The 21189-nt window shown below is 39.6% G+C and overlaps 1 protein-coding gene across 2 annotated transcripts in view; it reads right to left on the bottom strand.

Moving 5' to 3' along the window:
* Positions 1–21189, bottom strand: part of LOC148646051 (voltage-gated delayed rectifier potassium channel KCNH1) — a 109828-nt gene that overhangs the window by 62071 nt on the left and 26568 nt on the right. For both annotated transcript variants that reach the window (XM_088609522.1, XM_088609523.1), the window contains 2 exons: positions 2344–2543; positions 651–903 (listed from right to left, as the gene is read on the bottom strand). In XM_088609522.1, the coding sequence (XP_088465648.1) occupies positions 651–903; positions 2344–2543 (453 nt within the window). The remainder of the gene's footprint in view (positions 1–650; positions 904–2343; positions 2544–21189) is intronic.

Raw genomic sequence — 21189 nt, 5'->3', positions numbered from 1 at the left:
AGCTATTTAAAATTCTTAAGCTGCAGCAGAGTCACATCTTATACATACAGTTGCTTTTATCAAGCCACTGGTAGTGCAAACCACTTTAAGAAAAACCCTGTAATTTGGGGGGGGGAGGGGGGTCAATTACCACAAAATTTCCAGTTGCAGGGAAATTATACTAATTTTAACTAATAAAACTTCAGTGATCACAAATAATGTTTCAGTGAATAATACAGTAAAGCCAAAGTAGGGCCAATTGCATAATCAAGCTTATGTGCTTGTCTGAAGACTGCTGAAGTGTTTTATGGAAATACAGTTACAGTACGTCTCCTTTTCACCATCTCTTCCACTTTTATCTATACTTTGCTCTTACTCAAACTAGTCAAGCGACCATGCTTATTGAAAATGCCCTTTTTCTGACAAAACTCAGAGTTGCACTCATGATGATTTTCATACCGAGCCTTACAGCAAGTAGCAAGATAATCCAAGATAATTCATTAAGAAATGAATTAAGATTAATATGTGTACAGCAACAACTTTCAATGCCCAATTACTCATTGTTATTTCCCATTTTCTAATTTAAATGGTAAGTGGCTAATAAATATGCAACATTTCTAAAATAAGGGTGCATTTCAAAGCTGTCTTTGGGCTGACGTGCCCCAACTTACCCAAAATGGCCACTACTTCATCATCCTGTATTACTTCCAAAGAGCCCGAAACCACAAAGCAGAGACTGTCCACACTTTCGCCTGCGTGGTAAATGAGATCCCCAGGGGCACAATGGATAGTCTGGAACTCCATTGCCAAAGCACGTAAGCAACCATCGCTGGCCAGTCTGAAGGCAGGGTGCTCCTTGAAGACTTTGCGGTTGAGGTGTACACATATATCAGCTCTCATATCCTTCGGGCAGATCTGTAATACCTAGGATGGAACCAGAAAAAGGGCCATGTGTGTCCCACTGCTGCAAGATTTAAGAACATGTCACCTTTCACAGAAGCTCTTCCATAATGTTCTAATCCCCGATTCGATGCACTTCATCCTATGGGCAAGAGACTTGGGGTTTCATTTCACAAAGCCAGAAGAATTTGCTCAGGGTAATGCAGGATACAGTAGGTAGCATGATGACGTTGATTTTGCAAATTTCCAAAAGGCTTTAATCTTTTTTTTTTTTATTTTGGAGTATTTCCGAAAATACATCCCAAAAGCAAATATGTGTGCTTTCTTATGACTTTGTAAATGAAGAAGGGCAGTGCACAGAATCTCCAATAATGCCCTACAAAATGATCTTCAGATGAAAAGCAAAGATTTTGACACAGGGGAGCTACTTACATGTATCCCTGAAATATACTGTATTTTTGACTGAAATGGAAATATATCAGAAGTGGTACATTTACATTTTCTAAAATCAATGTCCACTGTGCCTTCTGCATAGGATCCATCGTCAATGCATTGATTCAAGTGGACATTACACATATTGTATAATCCAGTATACATTGAACTGTACCCTGCTACCACAATACAAGGACCTGAAAGCTTCATGGGGCTGTATTCTGAAATTCGTTGCTGAATGCAAAAAGAAATCAATAGGTGTTCTGCCTAACAGACTGGACAGACAGTTTTACTAAGCAGATATATTCATATAAGGTACTATAGTTCTTTCACCACCAGTAGTAGTGATGTCAACAAGAAAGTCTTACATATGCATCCTTGGTCATCAGACTTCAGTATTTTTTCACACACTATCTCAGATCTTTCCACCCTACACGTGGGGAACAGTTACATACAGTAATGTGCTTCTCCTCAGAGAATTGTGAGTGCTCTACAATATATAATAATTATATATCCCAGTTTTGTGCATTTTTCTGCCACATCCATGTGGTGTTATAACCTTTATAAAAGGGTTGTATCGGGCTAGAGCACATTTTGAAGATCCTGACCGTGAAATATAAAATACATAGAAGGCAGTACGGCACGGAATACTGGTATACTGCTAAAAATGGATTTTGACAGCCTTAAGCACAGCATTTAATAAAGCTTAAACATCTTCAACAGACAGATATATTTAACTACACATTACCAAAAGCCAAATAAATGCTTATAATAAAATGCTTTCTACAAGCACCACCAGACAATATATAATTAATTATTAAATGCATTTTGATAGATCTTGTATCCTGATTGTTTTAGGTGTAATTCACGGTAGTCAACCAAGTTTCTTTGTTTTTCTTGGAGCATTTAAGAAAATGCTTTACTTTAGTGCCTCCTGTGACACAGCTTTAGCTTAAAAGTGGCAACCATGCAGAAGTCCACACAATAGTCAGCATGCAAGCTTATGAATACTGGGCGACCAGTCTGTAGTACCTTTTCGGTATCTATGCCTCTGGACATGGACCACGTGGACACAATGTAATCCATGACCCTCTCACTTAGGCCTTTGGGAACCTGGTAGAGCTTCAGGAAGTCGCGAACACTGTTGAGCATCTCGTGGTACCTGTTGGTGTTGGCATACATCTGCTGGAAGATCGTCGTCACGTTGCCGAAAATCGTTGCGTACAGGAGAGCTGCAAAGACAAAGCATTTGATGACGGCTGCTGTTGTGGTGCAGGCTGCCCCCCCCCCTGCGAAATAAGAACTTCATCACATCGAGAAAACGAGTTTGTAGGGATAGAGAGGGTGTCTCTGCACCTTAACAACAGGTAAGTGCGTTCTTTTCTTGTATTTTGGGTAGCTTCTTTCAGGTTTTGGTATTAGCCATCTGGAAATCTGCACTCGGCGCACCACAATAAATACAAAGTGTACAAGTGAAAAGTGTAAAAGGGAAGCAAATAAATGTGACTCCATGCCTTCTTAGCCAATGCTTAAGATCACACACAAATAAAATCCCTTCCTTAACATTGCCTCTCTTTAATTTTAAGATATATTTTCTAATTTTTACTATAAAGACACTTGCAGATGCTTGACTGAAGACCAAGGAAGATAGACAGATAGAAGACAGATAGTATATGGCACAACCAATACAGTCTACTCAAAGCAGAAATGAAACAGAAAATGTGCATAGTATATGTGACTCCTTTAATGTAAAGCTCAAGTGCATTACCCTGATATGCAGACTGAGACAGCAGTCGCGACTGCGCTCTCGACAGTGACCATGGCTTTCCTGAGCCTTTCAAGTGGAACAGCCAGCTGGAATGTTGCTCCTGCCTTTTCTATTCCTCATCTAGCCTGGTCATGAAAAATCATAAAAAGGGAAAATACCAGATTCTCCCCAGAAAATACAACAGAGGAAACAAAGAAATATACAGGAAAACCCCCCATGAGAAGCTATTCAGTCAGCATTTTTTCCCCTCACATTCCTGCATTTTGCCAACAATTTCATGCAGAATCGTGCCATCACATATTTGGTTTCCTACACTGATACGCACGGTTTCATTATTTTCCAATGTAAGGTGTCATTTTATCCTTGACTGACCCTGCAATCCAAGTGAATCTTCAGTCTAAAGCAATTCCAGCTCCGCCAACAAGAAAAGTGCATAATTTCTGTGACTATCCAGTGTTTGTGATTAGCACAGTAATTTAACTTAAGTAATTTCTCCACTGCACTCAAAATGCACTCCATTCAGCAATGAAATCCAATGCTTACCCATTGTTCTCCTGCTGTATGTTTCACAAGAGGATAGTATTTTCTGGTGCAGGTCTAGGTTGTTAAAATGAGCTGTAATTCTCATGTTTACTCAGTGCAAACCACAAACACTGCCTCTGGGATGATGAATTGGTGCTGCAATCAAAATAGTCTGATCTTTCCTGCAAGCAAACCCAGAGCTCATGGCCCCATGGCTGAGATAAAGCACTAAAGGGAGAAGATCAGAGGCCCAGAACTTGAAAAGTCACAGAAGTTGACAGTGCACTATAAGCTGAGCTCCACCTACCTAAAAACAGAGCTCACTTTCAAACCCGTAACATCTGGAGCCCAGGTCGTGCATGGATAAGGTGAGTTTACCTGACCTGATCTTCACTGAAGCTTGGGAGCTTTATAATCATTCCCAATGTCATTTATCAAAGCTACACATTTCATCCAAGAACATCTCTCTTTACTTTTGATCTTGTGCATCCCTTCTCCACCTCATCTCTAACTGGGCAGCTGCTTGTGGAGCTGAGCCCCTCCTATATCTGCATGGGGGTCCCAGCCTCCTCATCCTTCAGCTAGGGTGGCTGTCCCTCAGCTAAGCAGGTTAAATCAAGAGTCATTATACCTAAATACTCAGTGAACATCCTCAAACACAATCTAATTCTTGGGTGTCCTTATTCCTTATGACCTCTTTAGTGTGACCATGAGCAGCAGCTGGAGAACCATTTCAAGACGCACAGAGCAGACAAAACACCAGGTGGCCAAATGACTCATCAGGTTTTTTCGAGCTGATGAACATTAGTCCTTATTGATTCAAGGGCACCACTAGGCCAGTGTCCCAAAAATCAAAACTAATCAGCACCAATAACAGGGCACTGTAATCCTACAGGCCCCGGTTTCTAAGCAGGAAGACTTGTAGTTTCTAACGTTATTCAGCCTGACAAGCAAATGTCAGCCTCCTTGATTATTCTGTCATGCAGCATACAGGCTATTAGCAACCCTGTGGTAATTTTCAATACCTCACACAATGGTGATCTTATGCTTTTACCTAAAGTTGATGTATTGTTCAATGTGCATACTGCTTCGAGTCTGATGCTGTAGGTCAGATAATCCTCATTTATATGTGTACTGCTATGGACAGACATATAAAAATGTAAGATTAAAAAATAAATGTAGTAAATACAGTCTTGCACATGTGAGATTATAAATGAGTATTTAATTATTGACATATTGTTATCCTCCAATAACAGTATCAAAGCACTTCCACTGTGCAATACAAGATGCTATATTTTGAATTATTTCAAGAATTTGGTTAGAAGCGTGGCTTCAATTTGTGCAGCAAAATATTCATATTTTGACAAAGACAAGAAAATTAAATGATTATCAAAGTTATTTTAATTTTAAAAAATGTCTTTGATGCCAGAAAGCGGACATTAAACATAACAGTGGTGCTTTTTGGAAATAATCCTTAATCATGCTCCCTGAACGTTTGCCACACAAAAACATTAAACCCATTAAGTCCTCATCACAAAAAACACTTACATTTCTACTGTCTGAATAAAAAAAAATACACAAAACCGCTTACTACACAAAAACGTAAGTGAATCCTTCATCTTAAGACCAAGTCATTATATTTCGAATACAAATACTCTTTTTGTTATGTAAAAAGTAACAGTCTCCTTTTTTAAAATACACTATACAGTAAGTAAGTGGTGTCTGACTAACACAGCAATATGGTTGGATGAGTTTCTGAGACCAGTTTATCTGCTTGAACTGAAAGACACATTCATGGGCTGAAGGGTATCCTTCTCATCTGTAACCTACTGGATGTAATGAAGGGTTACATACTGTACAAGACTGAACCCAGTCCACATCCTTTAAGTCAGCCTTATCTCTGCTTGCCACAAGTGATGTCCTGTAGAAAATAATAGCGAAAAACCCCAACACACTGCTGCTGTCAAACCTGCCCTTCTAGGTGAGTTACAAGCAAGCCGAGCTCTTGACACCCTGCTCGCAGTGCCCTACCTCACAGAAAATAGAGAAATGATGCAGGGCTAAGCATTTCAGGGGCACTTGGCTTCCCAAGTCATTTGCGTGATAGAGTTTAAATAAAAGCGCAACGTGAACAGAGCAGTGTAGGGAGAGTTGTTTACACAGGAGCGTCTAACAAATGAAATGTCATCAGGAAAACTAAGGCCTGGCATTAGTGGATGTAAGCCAAGCGGTTGACAATAGCAGGATTGAAAGGGTCTCCATTTGATGAAAATCAATTCAGGCAGAGGGTGTCCAACGGAATCAACTGCAATGTCAACCTAGATAAAGCGCCTTTAGGCTTCTGTTTAGATTCTGCTTGTTTTAGGCAAAACCGGGGTGAATTTTTGTTGCCCAACTTTTAAAAAAAGACTGGTTGCTTCCAGCCATGTACAGTAGCTAATACGGACTAAATAAGCCAAAAAACAAACCTCACTGTCACCCCAATGATTTTTAGCTATTTATCTTTACAAAATTTGTCATCCTATAAGCCTTTATTTTTTTCTGAGCAAAGTCCCTTTTAAACAATGCAGCGTGTCTAATTATTTCAGATGTGTTTTCCTACATCACCGTGGCCCTGAGAATGAAATCATCACAAATATATCATTACCTCTTTAAACTGGTGGTACAGCTAAAGACCTCAGCATTAACAAGCTAGTATACTCTTCCCAAGGAACCTTGAGTTCTATTACCACGGCATTTCATGATTTAAGCACATTGACTGTGCAAGATTATGGACTTATTTTTACAAGCAAGTCAATTGCTAGGTATAATTCTTCCCTCATAAAATCAGCCCCGGCGATATTTTTTAACAATAAACCCTATTGTGGATAATTACGTAAAAAGCTTTTTCCAAAAAGACTTTGTTAGGTTTGTTACTAAGTGTGACACACACACACACACACACACACACACACACACACACACACACACACACACACACACACACACACACACACACACACACACACACACACACACACACACACACACACACACACACACACACACACACACACACACACACACACACACACACACACACACACACAACAGATTGCCATGAGGTTATATCACTCCATCCGGGCCCAGCAAAATGCTAGAGCTGATGATGAAATAATGTCAAAATGACTGTTGCAATAAATGATTATACTGTACAGCAATCAAAATCTAGGCAATTACTACTGTATATGGAGAGCAAATGAGTAGGTTTAAAAAGGTTGTTAGCTGACGGCTTTGGAATAATGTATAAATTGCTACCTTTGAAACCAAACCAAGTGTGAAAATAGATTATTAGATTATAAGGAAAATATGAATTTATAAATACTTCTGCATTCTCCATTTCATTCGTGCAGTACTACTGCTCCCAGAGATCTTAATGGAGGCTGAAACAGAAACAGAAAATTCCTAGACGTTAGGATGCATATATATTTATAATGTAAAAGTAGTAACTATTTTTAAGTATTTACCTCTATTTTCAGAAGAGCCAGAGAAGACAAAGTAGAAATATTTTCATAGCTACCAAACCTCCTGTTTTCACTGGTACATTATTTTCTAAAATACACTGAGGTTGCTATAGAAATGCCACCACCAGTTTGTGTAGATAAGACAAACTGCTAGAAGTTAATTGGTAGTACTTGCTGATTACTACAACCTCCACCCCAAACAAAATGAAAGTGTAATTTTGTGAGCTGTAACCGAGGTTTTCACTGTGGTCATGAAGGCGGTCTGATAAGTATCTCTTCTTTGTATGCTCTGAATCTTCATCAGCAGCTCACAGAGGGTTTCAGAAAACAGCTTGTTTATTTTTATTAGAGCCAGTGTTTAAACAGGCCCCATTTCTAAAGGGCACACAAGGGACATCTCTGGCTGTATTACATTATGAGGTTTCCAATTCTGAAAGTTTATCAGGCTGGACATTTATGTACTCAGCAATGAAAGAGGACATTTGAGGTTAATTTATCTTTCTTCTGTATAATGATTAATGGCCTGTCTGTTCAGGAGACAGAACCCCCTGTTGCCCCTTCTGTTTTTTGGTACGATTCAGAGATGACTGAGGTTCTGTTATGGACAGTATTACTTCTCAGAGAACTTCCAGTTGTTTTTTTGCACTTCTCTCTTTATATTAAGACAAAGTCATAAGGCAAAGATGCCGCGCGCACAGATAGGAGTTATCTCCCAGTCTGCTCAGCGTTGGAGAGACTTTAGCAAGCAAAGCATTGCTTTCTTATTGTATTATTTCTTTTCCAGTCTTCTGGCAGAAAAAACCTAAGACCATATACTGTATACAGCTCTGTATCAGTTACTGTTACTGTACTCAGCACACTTTATAGTATGCAATACTTATCCATTTACACCCAAGGATTAATGCATTGAAGATTTCAAGCTTTCCAATTCTAAAAATAAGCAGGACTGAGGTAAAGCGATCTAAAACAGACTTTCCCTGAATACAATCCATTTTGCATTGACAGTCTAGAAGGGCTTGAGAACAGTGAAGGTCACATGCGCTGTTTACAAACCTTAATACGCTCTTTACATAGTTGCAGTGAAAATGTGATTGACTTGATCTTTTATTTTTCTATGTGGATCGAAGAGCCTAGACGTTTGTTTGTTTGTTGTTGATTTCTTTTCCCTCTGCTCTACAGATGCTTTTTTGTTTGACTTGGAAAAAACAAGAAAATGGCATTTCAACTGTCCAGTTCTCAAGAAACTGCAGTTTAAAGACGACACCATTGTGTTTTTCATTTCTTTTTTACACATTTAAATCTACCACAGAGGGTAGCCGTCAGTGAGAGCTTACTGTATATCAGTTATAGTCACCATAAACAGTCTTCTGTAAAATCTAAAGATTAGAATTATTTTATTTGAATATAGCTAAATACTTTAAGTTACAGTAACCTTTAGCACCTTTTTACACTGTTTTATAATAATTTGTTCCATAAAAAAAGGCCATCTTGGATTTAAAAAAAACTCAGGACAGCTATAATAAATGTTTTTTTTTCTCTTAAAAGAAATGGGTTTTAGCGGCCACAGATATTCATTCAATATAGAGCCATAAATAAAAAGGTTTCGATGGACTGGGAGCTGCATCTAAGACACAAAATAGGCTATCCTGTGAAATGAATGGATCCCTATGGGCAGAAAATACTAACTGGGATGAGGAAAGTATGAATTAGGACCTGTCATGACCACCATATGGAAGATTTATCAAAGATGCAGCACAGTAGCTCAAACTGCACAATTATTTTCTGAACAGAGGATCAAATCCTTCTGGACTGTAAGGATTCCATCTAGTGTCCATACAGACTGCCTGCTTTATCAAGCCATTTGGATTAAAAGAAATACTTTTTCCAAAGGATTTTTTCCTCCACATGTGGATGGGACCCAATACAACAGACACAAGGGCAAACTTCCAATGCTGTAGCCATGACTTATAGAAATCTATCTTCAAATTTGTCCTACAGAAGGGAGTTTTTTTTTTTAAACGGTGACCATTGCAAAGGATTGTAAGTTTCTAGTCTGCATCACCTATGTACTGCCACTTCACACTAAGAGTCTCTAAACATTTTGTTTTGTTAGACCTTTCCTTAGAACAACTTAGGTGCCATTCAGTAAATACTGTTTAAATTGGGCTCTGTCAGAGCACAAACCTGTGACACTGGATAATCAACAAGCAAATTTATGGGCATTACTGAAACGGACAAGCCAGCAGACCAGAGGAAATTAGATCACAAGAGCATGGCCTTTAAAATGAAGCAAGATTTCATGATAAAGCAAGTGCACAAAGCAGCAATGCATAAAGCACACCATTTATATCAATGGATAAGAAACAGATTAAGACTCCATTACTGAAAATAATAAAGAAAGATGAAATGTCCAGCACCCAGTGTTTACGAATATAAGAGCCTGAAGCTCATAAAAACCCAAATTAATCAAACTGTTATGCAATAGGAATCACATATTTCCTTTTAAATCCCAAATTACTATACAAGAGCTCCAAAGGCCAGCAGGTGCTTAATCCTTATTTATACCACCTTAAAGCAATTTGTCTTATCTCAGTCACCATTGCCCATAAAACACTGAAGAGCTGTGCTCCCCCCAGAGCTCCACTTTGACTGTGCCGTTGCCCCATGACCTTTGTGTCACAGCTCCCTGTCCCCCACTGTAGCCTATAAAAAGGAGGGGTGCCCGTAAAGCTTGCCCTCTCTGCACTAGATTGCAAGCTATGGGAAACTGAGCTCCCCCTTTCTCTCACTCTGCAGTCTCTCTCCCTCCCTCTAGCTCTCCCTGGTGGATAGCACACCTCCGTAACTAACAGGGTAATAAACCCTCTGCCTTCGTCAGGCCTGCCTCCTGCCTGTTTTCTGGCACCTTCCTCTCTGCCGAACTGGGTTTGGGGCCGATTTGCCACAACATCATAAAGCCGTATCCTCCTTCGTGCTGAACCTCTGTGGTGCAAATGACTTCATCTCCTTCATGTTCATATCCGCCTATTAGAACAGCTGTGAAAGTTACCTGTTAAGCAAAATAAAACTGCTGTGATACATTTTACTGGAAGCCTAGTGAAACCACATGCATGCTTTTCTCATTTGAGAGAAAGTTTCTCTCAACCAAGGAATAATTTCAATTCAAAATTCTGGCAAATCGAAATCAGTAACATTTTCTTACCTGGAGCCAAATACTGTTTTAAGCAGGAGAGTCTAATTCTGGTCCTGGAGGGGCAGTGTGTCTGTGGGCTTTCATTTCAACTCAGTTCTTAACGAGCTAAACCAGCTGGTTAGTACCTCAACGGGACCAACTCAACCAATTTAGTTTCTCCCAGTTCTTCAGGTGTTGCTGATTTAAAAAAAAACAGGACCGTCAAATCCTGCTTTAAAGTAATGAACTTTAAGTCTCAAAATTAGAAATGAATGAGGATTCAGTTGCGATCTAAAGCATACAACTGCTCTTGCTCGGGATGTAGCAAGTCTTACATATAGTATGTGCACTTTACTGAATTTTTCAACATAGCTTTGAACTTCAGTCCGCTTAACATCATTAACCCGATCCAAGGATCCAGGAATACACAAAAACAAAAGCAGGCTTTTAGCTCCATGACTGCTCAGCTCTGTCTGCTCCATAGAAGTGTTACTTACTTTGTCCCAAAATGCTGGCAGTGGAAAGTGAGGAAACCAATCAAGACTGTAGCAGAAGAGGAAATCTGTACTCTGCAGTGTATGTGAAAATTCAAGGGTAGAGCCAGCAAACATCCTTTTGAAGGGGGGAGAAAGACCAAAAGCTGCCAAAGTAATCTGCCTCTCAGGGGGGCTTTTCATCTAATAAAGAAATAGCTTTAACAATAATTAGACTGATTAGACCCGATTAAAAATCTAGGTACACTTCATTGCTTTTCATAATATCTTTGCCCACTTCCCTCTGTACGCATTACTTACTCTTGACAAATATGGTAATTTAATTATTAATGTATTTACATTAACTGCTTAATTCACAGGGTCATTATCAGATTGATTTACCAGTAATGGATAAGTAAAGCTCACATTTAAATTGGTTATCCCATGAATTTATATAATGTAGCAGAAATCTCATCAGTTAACAGACGACGAAGAGAGGTAAGACACAATGAGGATTAGTCCCATCTTGGACCATATGCTCAGCAGAGAACACAAGAATCTAAGGTTGAAATGTTACCTTATGCTGCTTAAATTTAGGACTTTTGGGGGAATCCATTGATTTTCTAATCATTTTATCCAATTCTGGATTTAGGGACTGCCGGAGACTATCGGAGCAAACAACAAACTCAGGCACACCCTGGACAGAACACCAGTCCGTGACCCAAACACGCACACTCACACCAGGGCAAATTTTCCCAGAAGCCAATAAAAACTAGCGCGGCTTTGGACTGTGTGAAGAAACTGGAGCACCCGGACGTGAACATGGGCAAAACATACAAAATCCATGCAGATAGCTAACCACTGAGCCACAATGCCACCTTCATTGGGAATTCATTAATATAATAATTAACAACAGTTCCTTGTATGGTCATCATACAGTACATTGCATCCAAAAGAATCTCAGAGAGCCACTACTGGAGATTAGCGCCCATTTGGCAAATGTTAGTGCAGAATGGCAGCAACACCGATTCAGCGATGAGAAGTGAGAAAGAGCTCCACCAATTTAATAAAGGGAGAACTTTAGGAAGGCCAGATCAGCAGAGTGAGCACCTCTGCTCTTTTAGGAAGTGAAGAGTGTCATGGAATCTTTAACAACTAAGCAGCCTGGAGCTTGGCACCTCCTACCACACAGTGGTCCCAGTGACCATAGTGGGACATGAGAGTGGACATTCAGGTCCAGAGAGAAGAGCCCCACCTACAGTATAACACTTGGATCAACAACCTGGTCTTCCTCGGAGAAGCCAGGCCCAACCTTGCTTAGCTCTTAAGATCAGGCTACAAGGCGATAACACTGCCGACTTTATTTTGCCTGAGAAAAAGTGCTGCATGATCCAGCCCATGGGATTCCTGAAAGATTTCTACAGGATATTTGAAGGAATCCATGAGGATTTATTTCCCTAGTTATGCGGGGGGAAAAAAGCACTTCACGCCTCACAGCTATTTTAATTAGCATTCTGAAGTAAAGGCATTCATGTTCCCCAGGGCTCTGATGGGTTCTGTTAGATGGGATTTGATCAGCCTTCTGTTTCAGTCCCTTAAAATCCACAGATTGCCTGAAAACTTCTACAGAAGACAGCAGCCAAGGGAAAACATCATCATTAGATGGGATATTAAATTATATCTCATGGAAAACTATACTGAATCCTTAGAAATGCAACACCTTGGAAAGTAAACCATAACTGCCAGAGGAGAAAGGGCAACTAATCAATTCAAGAGTAAAAAAAGAAATAAAGATGCTAAGAAAGTTTCATTTTTGCATTCTGGAGACATTTCAGTAGATGTGCATGATTTCCCATCGATCACATTTTTTTTTACAGTGTTTCTTGAAAACTGAACTCTGACATTTCAGACTTCTGAAAATAATGAGGCATTATTAAAAGATCTCCGAGCAATTCCATAAGTGACTTCCAAAAGAGCACTTTGCAAACTACTGTCTGCATCATGTTTATATATTAAATCAGGTGAAACCCAACACAAATTTGGGTGTTATTTGCAGAGTTATTATTTGGCACCTCAGAGGGCAATGTTATCAAACAGACTCCTGAGAGTGAGGGACAGGCTGAGATACAAAAAGCATTACAAAACATTCAAAAACGGTTTCCTTCCGTCAGCATGCTGAGAAAGTACACACTAATCTAAAAGGAGTTAAAATGGTAGATTAATAAAAAGGCCCATTCAAATTCGGATGTCTACAAATTGAATCAACATCTTCCTCATTCTGAAGTGTTAAGCTCCATTATTCCCTGTGGACTGCAAACCTTTTTACATGACGGACACATTTAAAATGTCCTTGGTTTAAAACAGGTCAAAAATCAAATATGGGTAATATAAAAATCATACATCTACTCGAAATAGCCTGAAGTGAGACACTGTGGTCTTCAAGGTCCACACATTGAAACCCTATACAGTACCTAATCAGCTTTGCATTTTGAAGACAAAGTGGAAACAAATGACACATAATGTCTTACATAAAATGACTAATTACTCTGGGGTAGTGATTTGAAATGGTTTCGCGATTATTATTTATAATGAAGAACACTGCTTAAATGTTCCATCAAATGAGACACATGCAGGAAATAATTGAAAGAGAGAACCATTATCCTCTTTGCAAACAGTGAGACCAAGCAATTATTCTGAGATGTTTGTCTTTTAGCAAGGGGAATTAGATTTTCTAAACTGTACTGACAGATCTCCTTTCAATCAGAGATTGTATACTTAGGCTGTGGAATGAATATCAAAGAACTTCTTGTGAATTTTGAACCAGTTGTGAAGAACCTTTATGTATCATCTCTTGATCTTCAAACCAAACTTGTCGCCATCATGTCCAGCTCAGCACACTCTTATTGTAAGTAAAACAGCACTATTTATCTAATAGTGCTGTTTTAGCACTATTTAGCATCGCGGAGCAGTGGCTTTGTGGCTAAGGATCTGCGCCTGTGGCGGTTCAAATCCCGCAGCCAGCAGAGGAATCCTACTCCGTTGGGCTCCTGAGCAAGGCCCTTCACCCCAACTGCTCTAGCGGGGCCGTACATTGGCTGACCCTGTGCTCTGACCCCAGGCTCTCTCTCCCTGTCTGTATGTCTCATGGAGAGCAAGCTGGGGTATGCGAAAAGATCATTCCTAATGCAAGAAATTGTAAAGGGTTAATAATAATAATAATAATAATAATAATAATACAACATTTATGTTGGTAAAGGTATCTTTCTCTTGAGAGTATGTATCCATTTTCTTCATTTCAAAATCTATTTCTTACTTTGACAAACAATGGTAGTACATTTTCTGCATCACTCAAATTTTCTTCCCATCCTCAAATATCTCCTATCAAAACTCATTTAACTTACAAGCAGTTGATTAATTGGTTGCAGCTCCAAGTAAAGATGTTTCCAGCAAGTGAAATGTGGCTTTAACAAGCTTAGCAGCTACATTATTCCTAAATGTCAAGTCTTTCATCCAGTTGTGCAGTGCTGTTCAAGCTCATTCTCTCCCAGGAAAGCAGAACTGTACTATCAAGTACAAATTATGTGCATAATTTACCTTTTAATTCTCTTCCTCTCCAGTTATCAGCAGTAAAGAAATCAGGGGATGTCCCATTAGACGGGAACAACTGATAATACCTGAAAAAACCTCAGAGATTTGAGAGGTTTTAATATTCAGACATTCTGACAACAAAGAGATGTTATTCTAACATGCTTGAAGTCAGATCCAGGTGGCACAAGTTGAGACCAAAATGCTTTGAATGTGCTTTTCAAATGGCTCTTGAATTCCTAATTAGAGTGTGTGAATGAGGGAAAGGAAGTGTCCACAACTCATCATTAAAAACTGCATGTTTTTTTTAATATTACCATGACATTTTTTAACCAAATGCTATATGCCAATCCACACAGAGAACCAAGACTTTTCTTTGATTATTTTAAACCAATACTTTTTTGCCCTTAACAGGATAACAGAAAATTTCTCAAAGTAAGAAATAGATTACTTCTATCTATCCTCAGATCTATTTGCATTTATACATTATTGATCAGTTGCCTACACCTGTAGTCTAGATATTTTAATTAATTAATTCATTTCCAGGAGTAGATAGAGAACACTGCATCATTTTACATGAATTAAACACCAACATTTTAAAATCCCAACAAAGTATGAAAAGCTTTTTAAAAACTGCTAGATTTTTATAAATATTTTCTATACCTCATCTGTCAAATTTTGTCTGGAAACATTTATCAAATGTATCAACTTTTGTTAGCTTGAATCTTCAGCTGAAGGTACTGTAAGTGTTCTATTACCTGCTTGGCAAGACATTCATGAATAAAATTGAATGTTATTATTTAGAACAAAGTAGCACATGACACATCAGCAGTCCAAAACTAAACTATTTTCAGGAAGAGTTTTGAGTACTTTGCCTCTCCAGTGAGACTTCTGGGGTGACTATTTTAATGGTAAATATACAGTGGGTAGGTTCTTCCACTACCTGAGTAGTTGACCTGTCTGTGAGAGAGGGAGAGATATGGAATGTATTGCTTGGGTAGGATTCACAGCATTCAAAGCATGCAGTATAGCAGTGTAGACCTAACCCAAAAACTGGGCAAGGTGATGACTGATGAGTGACTATTAACTGGTCTGTCAGCTGGTCTTTTAATTTTAAACTTAATTCAGACAATTTTTAGCTACATGATCCAAATTCATATTCCATAAGTAAAAATCCCAGAATTGCCAGCATTCCGTGTTCAATGCAGTGTAAGTATCTGCCTTGTAAGCTAACATTTCATAATGACCTTGGCAAGTGTCTCTTATCCATGTGAACCAACAACTGTGCGTGATGGCAGCCTCTCTCTGTGCGCGTCACCTCAGAGGGGTTTACAAACTCAGCAGGTCTTTTAAACTGCTACGCAAACACAAGGCCATACTGGTACAAAATACAGTCACAGCTTCTCCTTTCCTTATTTCCCCAGAGACCATAGAAATCCGATTTCCCCCCGCCCCCAGCTTTATGCAGGTGCAAGGACCTAGTGACCACCCTCCCAATTTCATACAGCTGCAAGGACCTCTTCATGGTCTCATGATCTTTTTTTTTCAGGGCAAAACTGTTGGGACAGAGTGCTCAAAGCAGAGTGGCTAAAGCAGTTTGAAATGACAAAAACAAAAGACACAGTATAGCTTAGAAATCTCATAAAGAACAAATTTATCGTCATGATTGTAGGGCTTTTTCTTCATGTTTTATCAAAGATGACATTTCCCAGCATTAGAAGGAACAATACAAAGAGGTAAGCCTGCCACACCTCATTAAAACCAGATATGGTTTCCAGCTGGCAACCCAAATAAAGAATTGCTCAGGACCCGGCGGTAGGGTTGCCATAGCTACAATGGGTTCATACTGTCCCTTGCAATATTAGGTCTCCTGCTGCAAGGAGCATTCCCAAATCCACCTGCTGGTGTTTTGAAAAAGATTGAGATTTAAGGACTACAAGTGATTTAAAAACTGTCACAAATAAATCATCTATAATCTAAAACTTTCATGACAAATTACCATAGCTGCACCAGAATACAAACAAGAACTGCAACACAGATGGGCTGAAATGGGAACAGATTCCCACTCCCAGTTCATATATTGTAATGTAAGGTCTCCTATTAAGAGGATGTCTTCCATTTTTTGTCCTCTGGTTTGACAGGAGTTTCCCGTTGTGATGACTAGGGCTGGTAGTATTTCTGCACCTCCAGGTTGCTGTCAAGTGGGAAGTGGGATGGAAACTGTGTCATGTCACAAGTGCCGTAGGCACCTTTCACATTCCGATTTAAATCTGTTACTTACAATTTAGAGTCATAAAAGTACTAAATGAACCTATTCCAAGGTGCAACTCTAAAAATGCCATTAAAACAAACAAAAAATAACTCACTCTTGTGAGCTAAAATTCTTTGCTGTCTGTTTTGGGGGAAAACTAGGGAGTTTGCAGAACTCTGAGAGTTTTTTTAAGGTGCACATAAAAACTTCATCAGGATCTGAAACACCAGTCACTGTACAGGTTTCCCATTAATCATCAACTAATCAACATCTGTTTACTCATAACAGGGTAAATAAAGGTGGTTGTTAATCAGGTTCTTTTAAACCACAGATCAAAACTCAGATTTATCAGTCTTTGATGATGTTCCAGCTGAACTCTCAGTTATTGTGCTTATTTAAACCCTTAAGCAAATCGATAACAGGCTTAGTTAGACATGTATTTACATACAGGAAAGATAAGATTAACTTCATTGATGAAAGGTGCTTGGGTGAGAAGAACAACCTGACCAAGGGGGAAGATGTGAGGGATGTGAAAAAGGTAAAGACAGATTCATATTTATACCCAGGAAGGCACAAGTGGGCAAGTTTAGGGTCTGACCTCCTCCCGAACCTTAGTTTGAAACTCCCTTTAAAGCAAAATCTGTAGTAGATCAAGAACCGATCTTCATTCTTAACTATCAGCTTAATTAAGAAACAATTAAGTCTGACAGACACCGGAAAGCAGAGGTGCAGTAAGACATCTAGGCCTGAGTCATGACTCAGGGGTCTTTAAATGCAATTCAGCCCTATATACATACAGCAAAGAAGGACGCTCATTGTTTAGGTACAGAAATCTGCTACTTCTGCAAAATGTTTTAACCCTGAAAATGTTTTGTTAAGTGTTTCTTTAAGGATCATAAACAGTCTATTGTGAGCCTGACTGCATGAATAGTTTTTCAGGCCATGTATTCATTTGGCTCCCCTATGGACATAAGAATGTGGCACAACTAACCAGAAAACAGACTGATGCACCTCCGTTAAGCAAATGAGCACTATGAGTGAGTCCATGTTCATGCCTAGGCTTTTCAACAGTGACAGATGCTCACCATCCGATTTTGACACCCACACAGAGATTAAGTCAAATGGAAGATCTTTCGATATGATCTCAGCATCTTGGGAGCTGAAAGGATTAAACAGAAAGTGATAAGCTACAATAGGTCTGGTGACACAGACATCCCCACGGATGTCACCGCACTGGAAGAGGAACTGCTTTCCTCTTGCAAAAGGCACTGACACAATGAGCCCCAAGGCAATCTGAGCTTCACAGCTGCACGTCCATGAAAAAGGTCGCAAGCCATCTCTTGAAGACTTCCCTTCACAGACTTCTTGTCATCTCAGTCCCCCTGCTGTGAAATGCAGTGTGCTGTTGTTACCTGAAGAGAAACTAATGAGAAGCAAAGGGGTTTATAAATATATAATTGTTTAAAAGGGCCCAGCAGAAGAAAACCGGGGCATGCCCACCATTCCCGTGCGCCTGGCAGATGTGAGAAACGCAGACAGGCACTCTGCCTCTTTGGTGACAAGACGCACATCACACAGCGTGGTGCCAGTGTGATAACAAGACTGGACGTTGATTGTCATGACTGTTATTCTGAATATGTCCGCAGGCACTGCTGCAGAGGGGGGGTAGGAGTCTCCAGCCAGCTCTTCACCTTAAGTGACACGGTCTCTGGATTGAAGCTGCGTCATGTCATGAGGTGAAAAAGGCCGTGTCTCAGTGTGAAAAGGCCGTCTGAATTCTGAGCCCTCTGAACAGCATCCCTGTAGAACCTGCAGGCCCCGTCGGAGATGCAAGATTCCTGCTCAGATACCATGATGTTGGAGTCTCCCTCATGGAATTCAGAGCCTATGCCACCCTGCATCAAGGTAACCCCACATCAGGAGTCGAAGAATTCCATACAGAAAACTCACTGCCTAGGGCTCTTATCCAATCTCATGCAGCAGAATTAGGCAGTGGAACAAGAAACCTGCATTTGAGGAGCATGCTTAATTGCTTGGAATTATGCTTAAAATGCATTCCGGATTTTTATACTACAGTTAGAGATTTATGTAAGGATGGCAGGGGACAGTTCTGCATACTGCCGTCACAAAACGCACCTCATACCATCTTAAATCAAGCCATGTGAAATGTAACTATAAGCAAAGATGACGTTTAAAAGGTACTTCTAACCCAAACTGTAGGCAAACCTTAACCCTAACCTTCTTGTCTGTGCTAGTTGAACACTAGCTTTAATTCCAATCCAAGACAGAAGTGACAAAATCAAGAACCTCTCAAAATATCATCATAACATTTCTGCAGCCAAAGCATCGGCTTCAACCACATGGCTGGTCAGCTTGTTCCATATTCCCACAAGCCTTTGGGAAAAGAAGTGCCTTCTCTCTTTGGTTTACTTGTGTTGGGTCCCCTTTTAGTCTTCTCCGTTAAAGAGTTTGGTTTATATCTGGCTCATTGTCATACGTGGGCAAACAATGGGGGAGACAGAACCCTCTCGTTTCGGACCACAGCTGAAGACACCTTCATTTCCAGACCTGCGCAAATCAGCTTTAGTCAGCTCTACCTGCCCAGAACCCACGAGAAGCAATTCAAAGAAAGCACAGCCCAGTGCTATCTAGTCCGTGTTGTAGCAGATTCAGTCTCAGACGGAAGGGATAAAGCTGTCTTGACCTCTGTATTGAGCAAGCTAAATTAATTTAGCATTTACCCTCCAATTTCAGGAATATTTCTGAAAAAACAATTCTGAAATAATTACTAGTGTTTCCGAGTTGCCTGGTCACTTTATCTAAAAGACACAAAACACTGTGCAATTGCCACCACTTCTTATTTAAATGTTTTATACAATGACCGAAAGAGCTCACAGATAATTTTCTAGCTAGTCTCACAACAAATTGCTACTCTTCCTGTGTAGAGGATAAATGGATTGTGCACAGCTTGATTCATAATCAGGCACACTTCTAGTTAGAAAAACATGAGAATGCAAATATATATAAAAAAACAATTGAATCCCCCAGTGGAATACTGTAATTCAATCATCCACAGGTCTACCTGTCACTTGACTGTATTTATTACAACGTTGCAGTGGGGAATTATCAATAAAAGGGAGAGAATATAAATTGCTTGGATCCTCCAGGGCAAAAGTAGAGTTTAGTCATGTTTGGGGAAAAGCACAGAAGCCAGGGGTTTATTGATTTCACGGTATGTCACCCACATCCATCATTGACACACAAACCTCCAAAAAGCACTAAAACATTGAAAAGCAATTCTCCATTAAAGAGAAGATGGTAAAAATAAGTAATTCCTATTACAAGACAATAAATACCTTATCCAACCACACAAGAGGCTTAACACTACATATAATCTAAGTGCTGTAAAAAAATGGGTTTCTCTGGCATTTTCCTTCGAAGTACAGAAATTCAGCTGCTGAAAATTAAAAGAATTCCATTATGGGCTGGACTGCCATTACGTGGGCAAGTAATGGACTAAAAATAGATTGCACGTGTAGAACAAAGTATACAGTAGCTGTGCGTTTTTTATGACAGCTTCTGAACATTTCATGGACACTGTATGTTCTGAGCTGTACAGCCCCCCCAGAGCAGCTCCAGAAGATATCCCTACTCCAATAACTAAAGCTACGCGTTTTCTTATTAACATGGGGAAAAAGCTCACAAGTCAATTCACCATGGACAAGCAAAGCACTAGCTGCAGCTCTGTCAAGGTTACCCTCCTCAACCTAACATGCTTATTTATGGGTAATTTTTATCCAAGTATGAGTCACGCTTTTATCCAAAGTGATTTACATTTGGACCCATAGAAAGCTCGGCCTTTCACCAAAGTAATCTGAGTGAAATACCTTGCTCAGTGGCACCCCACCCAGGAACCCACATTCTAGCTCCAAACTCAGGACCTCACCACTACTCCCTCTGTAATAACAAAGAGCTTTCTTCTATCCTTAACAACTCATAGGTTAAAAAGACAAATATGCTCCAGCCTTGGTATTTTCAGTTACTCGTTATTATCTAACGATTTGTTTGTTCGTAAGATGTTTCAATTTAATTTTAAACACCCTACTTCGCAGTATAGGAAACACCTGGATACCTTTGTTTGTTCAACTGTACTAAAGAGTTGAGTCTTTACACCTTCAAGAGCTTTAAAGGTAATGTCGGAAAAAGGGTTTTTATCTGTTCTTGAATTAATCTTAGATTAAGGAATTTGTTTCGCATACATACCAACACTGTGGCTGTGTTGTGTGTGTTAAGCTGCTGTTGCACTGCAATTTCCCTCACGGGATCAATAAAGTATCTATCTATCTACCAAGATGCTATTTCAAGTTTAGGAACCTTTGGACAGTCTTGTGAATTTGGTCTTCAATTCTCAAAACATTTCCCTGCACTTCATCACAGTAAAGAACGGACTCACAGTAGCAGAATGAGAAATGCGTGTACTGTACACTGTAAGACACAGAACAGGCTATGAAGTTAAAAAGGATGAGCAGGTATGCATTGCAGATTTCTTATAGGTTCCTTCAACCCACTGGGTTATAAATAAAAATGTTAGAAGTTATTTTTTT

This window comes from Lepisosteus platostomus, chromosome 17 (assembly GCF_059453375.1).
Source record: "Lepisosteus platostomus isolate fLepPlt1 chromosome 17, fLepPlt1.hap1, whole genome shotgun sequence".
NCBI lineage: Eukaryota > Metazoa > Chordata > Actinopteri > Semionotiformes > Lepisosteidae > Lepisosteus > Lepisosteus platostomus.
The sequence above is the reverse complement of the archived record's forward strand: the minus strand, read 5'-3'. Positions and strand labels throughout refer to the sequence as shown.